A 10,145-nucleotide genomic window follows, 5' to 3' on the forward strand; every position below is an offset into this window, starting at 1 on the left:
GTGAATGGCATTGCTGGTCCCGTCTAGGCCTCTTTGTCACCTCCTCTCCAGTGAAGGTGACATCTAATAACTCATATTGTATCATAGCTGGATGATCGTCATACTCGATTCAAGTGACAAAGTAGTAGTAGTAGTATGGTAGTAGTAAGTAGTGTAGTAGTAGTAGTAGTAGTAGTAGTAGTTGTTGTATTAGGATATTTAATATTAAGGTAAATAGGCGAAGGTGTGGCTATTGGGGAGGCTGGAGGCCACGTTATTTAAAAAAGAAAAAAGATGTAGTTGTAGTAGTAGTAGTATGTATGTATGTATGTAATAACGGTTTATTGAAAGAACTTGGCAGCCAGAATAAGCTGAAAATATACAAGTAACATAAGTGATATAAATAAGATATATAATAACTAGATGGGGAAAAGCTCAAACTACAGGGCATTTCAACATAGTGACAGTGCAAGGGTATTTACTGGGGAGTGAATACACTGGTCGTCAACAAGTTATTGATAATTTTACAATGGTTGGACTGGGCTGTTCTTATAGCGATCAGTTCGTGCACGGGGCTGGATGCGGTTGTGGTGTCTAACAGCAATTCTCGGGCTAGGGGATCTCAGGTGGTAGTAGGAGCCGGTGTCGAGGATGGGTATGTATGTATGGTATGTATGTATGTATGTATGTATGTATGTATGTGTGTGTGTGTGTGTGTGTGGATTCTATTCATCATCCCCTTGTATCTTATATTTATTTACCATTTGAGTTATTGTGACATTTTAAAGAAGTATTTTTGCTCTTAAGTTTAAAAACTTTATCAAAGGATTTCTTAAATAAAGCTTACTGTTATAGGAACCATTTTAAGCATTAATTGATGAGGTAATTACCTTGTAGTTCTCTACAAGATACCCCCTTAACGATCTTTCGAGGGTAATAAGACAAATATAAGTTAAATGCCCAAAAATGCCTACAAGACACCTGTCTAGCTCTGAGTAATATGAAGATGCCAATGAAGAAATGCCTCCAGAATATCCCCAAGAATGCCCCCAACATGCAAGAAATGCCCCAAGTGCCCTCAAGAATGCCCCAAGATTGCCCCCAACATGCCTACAGAAGAGCACCTGCCTAACTACCTAACCCACCTGATCCAGCCTTGTTGTGACTTGATTTCCACATCAACTGAAACTTTTTTGTCTCTGGTACATCTCTTACCCCTCTCCCCCCTTTCCCCCATTTTCCTTATCCCTCCCCACTTCTTTCTCCTCCCTCCTCCTTTTCTCCTCTCCTTCCTTCTTCCTTCCTTTCTCCCTTTCCTCTTTACTTTACTCTTCCACCTCCTTCTGTTTTCTCCCTTCTCTCCTTTTTTCTTCTTCTTCCTTCCTTCCTTCTTTCTCTCCCCTTCCCTTTCGTTCTCTCCATCTCCTCTTTTTCTCTCCCTACTCTTCCTTTTTCTTGTATCTTTAATTATCTTCTGCTTCTTCTACCATTTTTTTGTTATCTTCTCCTATTTCTCCTTCTCTTCGTTATCTCCAATTTCCTCCCATTCGTCATATCTTATCTAACTATATCTTCTTCATTACTTCCTCTTCGTCTCTCTTCTCTCTCTCTCTCGTTATCTTCTCCCATTATGTTTCGTTATCTCAATGTTACTTTTGGTTTCCACTTCCTATATGTCGCCACCTCATTCTTTCTCATCACCTGCCAACCTTTTTGGTCTCTTTCCTCCTCCTCCTCTTCTTCCTCCTCTTCTACCTCCTCATCCTCCTCCCTTCATCCCTACTTCGTCTCATCCACTATCCCCCTTCTACTACCTCTTCTCCATCCTATCCTCCTCCCTACTTCACCTCCTCACGCCCCCCCTTCATCCCTTCCTTTACCTCTATTCTCTCCTCCCATTCCCTCCTCCCTGTATCCCCTTGAAGGTCTCCTGAAGCCAAGATGTTGATTTAATGTCATGGGGCGGTCTGTTGGCTGGTGTTATAAGAGGGTCAGGCCAGGGTGCACAACACATACCTGACCTCGCCAACCCAGCAACATGTTGTCGGTAAGTCTTCGTCGTCGTCGCCTTCTTTTTAGTAGCAGAGGATTCAGTTATAGGCTCCGATTTTGTAGTTAGATTTAATTAACAGGTGTACATTTGCATTTAGAATGGTGTTCAGTACCTTTCATTTAGTGAGTTCAGATTACAGGCTCCGATTTTGTAGTTAGATTTAATTAACAGGTGTACATTTAGAAGGTGTTCAGTACCTTTCATTTAGTGAGTTCAGATTACGGTCCGATTTTGTAGTTAGATTTAATTAACAGGTGTACATTTAGAAGGTGTTCATACCTTTTCATTTAAGTGAGTTCAGATTACAGGATCCTGATTTTGTAGTTAGATTTTATTAACAGGTGTACATTTAGAAGGTGTTCAGTACCTTTCATTTAGTGAGTTCAGATTACAGGCTCCGATTTTGTAGTTAGATTTAATTAACAGGTGTACAGTCAAAAGATGCAGTAATTTCCATGTAGTGAAAAATCAGATTACAAACATCAGTAACGTAATAATAGACTCATATATTTTCAAGTACAAGCACACGTACAGTGAAACCTCCTTATAACGTACTTTATATATATAACCGTCAGTTGGCTTATAGGTTCTTTATGTACATTGTTACAGTATAGTACCATAATTTTGAAAGTTTCTAGTTATCTGTGGGTTTTCTAGATTAGTTCTTAGATTTAGTTATTTATCTAGAGTATTTTTTTGCCTCTTTCTAGTATCCAAATCGAAGTCATTAATAGTCTTATAAAGCAGATGCTAAGTGTATCTCCAGGTAATGGTTTACCGTAGGGTCAGAGGTCAGGTAGAATAATTAGATACACACTGGTATGGGATCATGTGTTGTTACCGTTGTCTGTGGGAGTTAAAACCTTCGTTTTTTTCTTTTTGGTCTTTTGTGAAATTTTCCCAAAGTAAAGTTTATATATATTTTGTTTCTATTGTGTAAGAGGTTCAGTCTGTCTACTTCATGTTTAATATTATAGCACACACACACACACACACACACACACACACACACACACACACACACACACACACACACACACACTATATCAGAACGAGAACGCTGATTGTACTCATTTTTTTCACCTCCACAACACACACAGTTATAAATTACACCTAGTAACTTGAAGTGTGTGTTTCTTCCTCCTGCGAAGTGTGTGCTGTGTACACTGGTCGTCGGGTGGCGTCTGGCACAGTACGGTCAAGGCCATCTACTTCTTACGGTACCTTGAGGCAGTGGAGGGGAGGTGGAGGTGGTCCAGGGTGGGGAGGTTTTAGGGGCTCGTCCGGGTCAGGATTTAGAGGCTGACGCAGGAGGTGTAGGAGGGGTGTCTGGAGGCTCAAGGTGGAGTTTCTTGTAGTGGAAGCTATAGAGGTGGAGCAAACTGGAGGTATGGGGGTGGAGCAGGAACTGGAGGCTTCGGAGGTGGAGCAGGAACTGGAGGCTTCGGAGGCGGAGCAGGAACTAGAGGCTTGGAGGTGGTGCAGGAACTGGAGGCTTGGGAGGTGGAGCAGGAACTGTAAGGAAGTGGAGGCTTCGGGGGTGGAGCAGGAAGTGGAGGCTTCGGGGGTGGAGCAGGAAGTGGAGGCTTGGGGTGGAGCAGGAAGTGGAGGCTTGGGTGGAGCAGGAAGTGGAGGCTTGGTGGAGCAGGAAGTGGAAGCTTCTGGGGAGCAGGAAGTGGAAGCTTCGGGGTGGAGGAGGAAGTGGAGGCTTCGGGGGTGCAGCAAGTGGAAGCTCTGCCAGGGGAAGCTACCAACCTTCAGGTCCTGTAGTCCCCATCCTGAGGGACGAGCGTCAGGGACCTGATGAGTTCGGCAACTACAGCTTCGAGTTCGAGACTGGTGACGGCATCAGTCGTCATGAGCAGGGCGCCCCCCAGGGGGAGACTGGCGCCGTGGCGTCTCAGGGAGGATGGTCGTGAGTAACCAATAACAACACACAATGACGTTGAGATGAAATATATTTTTTGTTGATAGTTTGAAACTTTTAGCTGTTGGTGATGAAGCTAATTATAATATTATGGGTTGCAGGTTTACGTTCCCTGATGGAACTCCAGCTGACTTCAACTTCGTAGCAGACGAGTACGGCTACCGCGTGGAGTCTGACCTGCTGCCCACGCCCCCGCCCCTCCCCGCCCACGCCATCGCCCAGATCGAGAAGGCTCGTCTGGAGGACGCCGCCGCGGCTGCTTCAGGTGGACGTGGATCATATGGAGGGTCAGCTGGCGGAGGCTTCGGAGGCTCAACTGGTGGAGGCTTTGGAGGCTCAACTGGTGGAGGCCATAGAGGTTCAACTGGTGGAGGCTTCGGAGGCTCAACTGGCGGAGGCTTCGGAGGTTCAACTGGTGGAGGCTTCGGAGGCTCAACTGGTGGAGGCTTCGGAGGCTCAACTGGTGGAGGCCATAGAGGTTCAACTGGTGGAGGCTTCGGAGGCTCAACAGGCGGAGGTTTCGGAGGTTCAACTGGTGGAGGCTTTGGAGGTTCTACTGGCGGAGGCTTCGGAGGTTCATCTGGTGGAGGCTTCGGAGGCTCAACTGGCGGAGGCTTTGGAAGTTCAACTGGTGGAGGCTTCGGAGGCTCAACTGGCGGAGGCTTCGGAGGCTCAACTGGTGGAGGCTTTGGAGGCTCTGGTGCGGCCAGCGCCCCTCGTCCTCAGACTCCGAGCAGATTCTACGGCGCCCCTTGAGTCTCTTCATCCTATAACTGTTGACATGACTCTCTAAGACGCCTACCATGAAGTCCTTCAGCACAAATCCTTTCTCACTTTATGTATCCTTCAGTTGTGTTGGTAACATCCTGCTGGGTCTTCCTCCTCCCACCACTGTCATGTCAACACAGCCTCATGTTACCCCGAGGCTCTGTTTACCTTACCGGATATATCCACCATACGCTTATTACTTGTACTCTCTTACCTATGAAAGAAATATATTATTTTAAACTGACATATTAAAATGAATTTCCGTTGATACCTTATTAACAAGCGGTAATAGGGGAAATACAAGTAGGATAAGTCTGAAAATAGAAGAATATTTCCTGTCTGTATTATCTGGATGATAGTTTGTAGGTAAAGTATCGAGCGGAATGATTCGATCTAGTGTACGTAATGTGTGGTCTATAATTACGCCATCTACACCACCAATGACACCTGTATTGAGTTAGAAGTACAGCGGTCAGTGGCGGGGACCATTTTCTTTCCTTTGTGCCCTTTCACTGTATCCTCTGGAGCTGATTAGGTATACTTGTCACTGTAGGATCAGGTTATACTTGTCACTGTAGGATCAGGTTATACTTGACACTGTAGGATCAGGTTGTACGTGTCACTGTAGGATCAGGTTATACTTGTCACTGTTAGGATCAGGTTATACTTGACACTGTAGGGATCAGGTTGTACGTGTCACTGTAGGATCAGGTTATACTTGTCACTGTAGGATCAGGTTATACTTGTCACTGTAGGATCAGTTTGTACGTGTCACTGTAGGATCAGGTTATACTTGTCACTGTAGGATCAGGTTGTACGTGTCACTGTAGGATCAGGTTATACTTGTCACTGTAGGCCAAATGGTTAATAGTAATTAAGGTATAATGTTTGGTCTTGAGGCGCAAAAGAGTTTATAACGTTACACACTGGAAATGATATAACCACGAGTAGGCAAATAGAGAATTAGAACTAAATATACATAATTGTTTTAACCCCTTGTGTATAGGGGTTGGGTGGTGGGGGTACTCTAAATAAAATTTTAAAGTAGTCTCCGTAGTGAAGGGGTAATTTGATAACAAAACACCTAAGGAAAAGAAACGTTAATGTACGTAATGTAATGATGTTAACTGAAGGAGAACATCCATTACATTCCTGCAACTCTTTTAATTATTTGTTTCTTCGCCGCGTGATAGAGAAGAGGGTTGTGGGCTGTTTACGGTGCCGTCTTCAGATGGGTGAAGAGTAACCTGGTCTGGATTTACGATAGGTTTGGTCAGCACCTTGGAGATGTAAGATGAGAATATATGGTTTGACTTTGTAATGAGAGGAGGTTGTGTTAATTACTTATTTATGTGAAGTGGATGAAGAGATGGAGATAGAAAGATAGTATGAATGACAGACATACATAGGTCATTCCGATTAAAGGATGATCTATACAGTATAGTAAGTCTAGCATATAAATAATAAATAATAATAATAATAATAAACGGTTTATTGAAAAGTTTGCAGTTCGAAGGCTGAAAATATACATTGGACATAAATGACTTATTACATACATTGGTGGTTTAACAAAAGCCTTCATTAGAGAAAGGTGAAGGAACATACAGTGAACATACAGATTAATGTTTACACGTAGATCATGTGAGCTAAGGTGTTGGCAAGACACGTAGTGTGCTCCTCACAGATGGCGTCGCCCTCATGGTGGTGCGGTAGAGAAGATAAAACATAACACCTGGGCAGCATATCAAGGTGTTCTCTCTGGTGAAACACTCAGTCATGTCAGTCTCTCCACACACCAGTCACAACTGTCTCCCCATATCACCAGTCAGGAACCAATTGACTGTCACACCAGATCTTGTGACCTCAACACTTCCATTATGAATCAAACATCTTCTTACTTATGAAATTAAACTGTTTTATTTACTACATATACCTGTCGTTGTTTGTCCTCTGTAATAGTGTAACATCCTTGTTGACGCAGTGTACGGAACCAAACAACACACACAAACTTTAACAGTGTGAAAAATACACAAGTGAACCCATTACGTCAGTCAATGGACCTGTACAGTATATCACAGACAGGTTGAGGTGAAGGAGGTGCAATTCTCTCATTTTCTGGATGGTTGAAAACCTGGAGTTTTATACTACTAGTACTAGCTCACATGACCAGGAGGTGAGGTTATGGTTATACTACTAGTACTAGTACTAGTTCACATGACCAGGAGGTGAGGTTATGGTTATACTACTAGTACTAGCTCATGACCAGGAGGTGAGGTTATGGTTATACTACTAGTACTAGTTCCATGACCAGGAGGTGAGGTTATGGTTATACTACTAGTACTAGTTCACATGACCAGGAGGTGAGGTTATGGTTATACTATAGTACTAGTTCACATGACAAGGGGATGAGGTTATGGTTATACTACTAGTACTAGCTCACATGACCAGGAGGTGAGGTTTATGGTAAGACTACTAGTACTAGTTCACACTGGAAAACAAACACCATCTCCTCAGTGGATTCGAATATGGGACCGGTAGTATCTTATACCAGTAGGATAACCACTACACCACCACACATAATGGTGAAATAGTTAAGAGTGATGACTGTGTATATAAAGAGCTACTGATGTCTACTCGTGACTGGTTATAATAAGTGTATTTCCACCATCTGGTTCCACTGTTCTCTCTCTTGTACTGCATCTCCCGACCATCACAGTGAGATAACCGGTTTGACCTGAGACACCCACTGTATACAACTATTTCTGGCTCTTATAATTATGACAGAGCTGAGAAATATTTGACCCATAAAGATAGTTATATCTCACTGTTTGAAAAGTTTGTTGTGGTAATCTTATTTATATTGTGTTGGGTGATGAATAACTCAGAGTCAGGTGTTACAGGTAGTATATTCATTAAGATTTATTCACCTTATACAAGTTTATCGATATATAACAATAGTGTCCGAGAAAAAGGAGATTTATTTCATTTATTTACTTAAGACTATTATTATTTGTGGAGTGTAAAGTGAAATTATATAAACATTAATGATTTGGAACTGATGTATAGGTTAAGTAACATAATTTGAACGATAAATTTTTCAAAACACTACTAATATTGCTGCCTCTTGTGTCTTCTATTTCGTAGTTCGCTTTAATTTTATCCACATTAAATATATTGTTCACGTGTGTGTGTGGCTCTCAATGGTATGGCCCACGACCTCCCAGAAGGTGATATATAAAAACTCTCTTCTGGCCTGACTCAAGCCTTCAACTGGATCCGTTTCTTTAGTGTTTTACCTTCAGGGTCGTGATGGTCTGGGCTGGTCGGGCGGGTATATAAGCCTCGGGTCACATGAGAAACTCCACACTCCTCTCGATTGTCTTTCAGGCCAACATGATCTCGGTAAGAGCACCACTTACAAACTTATATTCTCAGCGTTGATAAAAGAAACAAAGTACTTTAGAATAACGATAAATCTCTTTTAATGTGTTTTACTGTTTATCTTCCACAACTATATTACATTTGGCCAAAATAATTCAAGAAAAATATGCTTCTAAGAGTTATTCAAGTAATATACAGTAAAGTCAGTTTCACCTGGCAATAGAGATTCATAACGTGAAATTTTCCTTTAACCATTTATAGTAAATGTTCTTATTAACTTGAGCGTCCACGCCATCATTCTTCACGAGCCATATTTCGTTGTTTACTGATTCAACTACTGAAGTCTCTAACTCTGTAATCATTGTTCACAAAACTAAATGCGTTGAGAGAGAACTGAGGCCATGGGAGTTTGATGTTTGATAGCTGACTGAATTAAAAGACATTCGAATTCTTATTGTAAGTTTCCAAAAGGAATTGAATTTAAGAATTGTTTTAGGTTTTCTTTTAAAAAAATTAAAACTTCTCGACTCTTTATTGTACTGGTGGACGACGTGAAGGTTTTCTTGTGTTCAACAGAAGGCGGTGTTGTGTGCCTTGGTGGTGGTTTGTGGGGCCGCGAGCTCCATCTACCTCTTTATGGTACCAAGGAGAGGCAGCGGAGGTTCTTCTGTTGGAGGCTTCGGGGGTGGGGCAGGAAGTGGAGGCTTCGGGGGTGGAGCAGCAAGTGGGCTTCAGGGGTGGAGCAGCAAGTGGAGGCTTGGGGTGGGCAGGAAGTGGAGGCTTGGGGTGGAGCAGGAGGTGGAGGCTTGGGGTGGAGCAGGAAGTGGAAGCTTGGGGTGGAGCAGGAAGTGGAGGCTTCGGGGGTGGAGCAGGAGGTGGAGGCTGGGGTGGAGCAGGAAGTGGAAAGCTTCGGGGGTGGAGCGGAAGTGACTTTGGGGTGTAGCAGGAAGTGGAGGCTTGGGGTGCAGCAGGTGGAAGCTCTGCCAGGGGAAGCTACCAACCTCAGGTCCTGTAGTCCCCATCCTGAGGGACGAGCGTCAGGGACCTGATGAGTTCGGCAACTACAACTTCGGTTCGAGACTGGTGACGGCATCAGTCGTCATGAGCAGGGGCGCCCCCAGAGACTGGCGCCGTGGCGTCTCAGGGAGGATGGTCGTGAGTAACCAATAACAACACACAATGATGTAGAGATGAAATATATTTTTGTTGATAGTTTGAAACTTTAGCTGTTGGTGATGAAGCTAATTATAATATTATGGGTTGCAGGTTTACGTTCCCTGATGGAACTCCCGCTGACTTCAACTTCGTAGCAGACGAGTACGGCTACCGCGTGGAGTCTGACCTGCTGCCCACGCCCCGCCCCTCCCCGCCCACGCCATCGCCCAGATCGAGAAGGCTCGTCTGGAGGACGCCGCTGCGGCTGCTTCAAGTTGGACGTGGTCATATAGGCTCAACTGGCGGAGGCTTCGGAGGCTCGACTGGTGGAGGCTTCGGAGGCTCTGGTGGAAGTTTCGGAGGATCAACTGGTGGGCTTTGGAGGATCAACTGGTGGAGGCTTCGGAGGCTCAACTGGTGGAGGCTTTGGAGGCTCAACTGGTGGAGGCTGGAGGCTCAACTGGTGGAGGCTTCGGAGGCTCCAACTGGTGGAGGCTTCGGAGGCTCAACTGAGGTGAAGCTTCGGAGGCTCAACTGGTGGAGGCTTCGGAGGCTCAACTGGTGGAGGTTTCGGAGGATCAACTGGTGGAGGTTTCGGAGGTTCTGGTGGAGACTTTGGGGGTGCAGGAGCGGGCAGCGCCCCTCGTCCTCAGGCTCCCAGCAGGACTTAGGCTCCTTAACCATCACCAGACTGTAACGAGATAGAACTCTATAAGACTCATACCATGTTGTCCTTCATCGTGGATCCTCCTATAACTATTGATTTACAGTTGTGTTGGTCACCTCCTCTCGGCCTTCTTCCTACCAGAGCCTCGTCATTACTCACAGACTCTGGTTCTCGGGCCCTTCCTCCTACCAGACCCTCGTTATAGCAATACGCGC

General features: G+C 44.4%; 1 protein-coding gene across 1 annotated transcript; it reads left to right on the forward strand.

The window, feature by feature from the left end:
* The first annotated feature begins 3,422 nt into the window (after positions 1-3,422).
* On the forward strand, positions 3,423-9,934 carry LOC121864564 (glycine-rich cell wall structural protein 1.8-like). The gene is made up of 7 exons (XM_042363633.1): positions 3,423-3,508; positions 3,681-3,947; positions 4,061-4,712; positions 8,030-8,129; positions 8,685-9,114; positions 9,375-9,656; positions 9,784-9,934. The coding sequence occupies exons 1-7, from the start codon at positions 3,423-3,425 to the stop codon at positions 9,932-9,934; spliced, it is 1,968 nt and encodes a 655-aa protein (XP_042219567.1).
* The last annotated feature ends 211 nt before the right edge of the window (positions 9,935-10,145 follow it).

Source organism: Homarus americanus, unplaced genomic scaffold (genome assembly GCF_018991925.1).
Source record: "Homarus americanus isolate GMGI-L3 unplaced genomic scaffold, GMGI_Hamer_2.0 scaffold40212, whole genome shotgun sequence".
NCBI lineage: Eukaryota > Metazoa > Arthropoda > Malacostraca > Decapoda > Nephropidae > Homarus > Homarus americanus.

Coding starts and splice junctions, on each gene's coding strand:
- LOC121864564 (XM_042363633.1), top strand. CDS start 3,423: ATGGGGGTGGAGCAGGAACTGGAGGCTTCGGAGGTGGAGCAGGAACTG. Junction 3,509..3,680: donor CAGGAACTAGAGGCTTGGAG/GTGGTGCAGGAA, acceptor TTGGTGGAGCAG/GAAGTGGAAGCTTCTGGGGA. Junction 8,130..8,684: donor TTCAGGCCAACATGATCTCG/GTAAGAGCACCA, acceptor TGTGTTCAACAG/AAGGCGGTGTTGTGTGCCTT.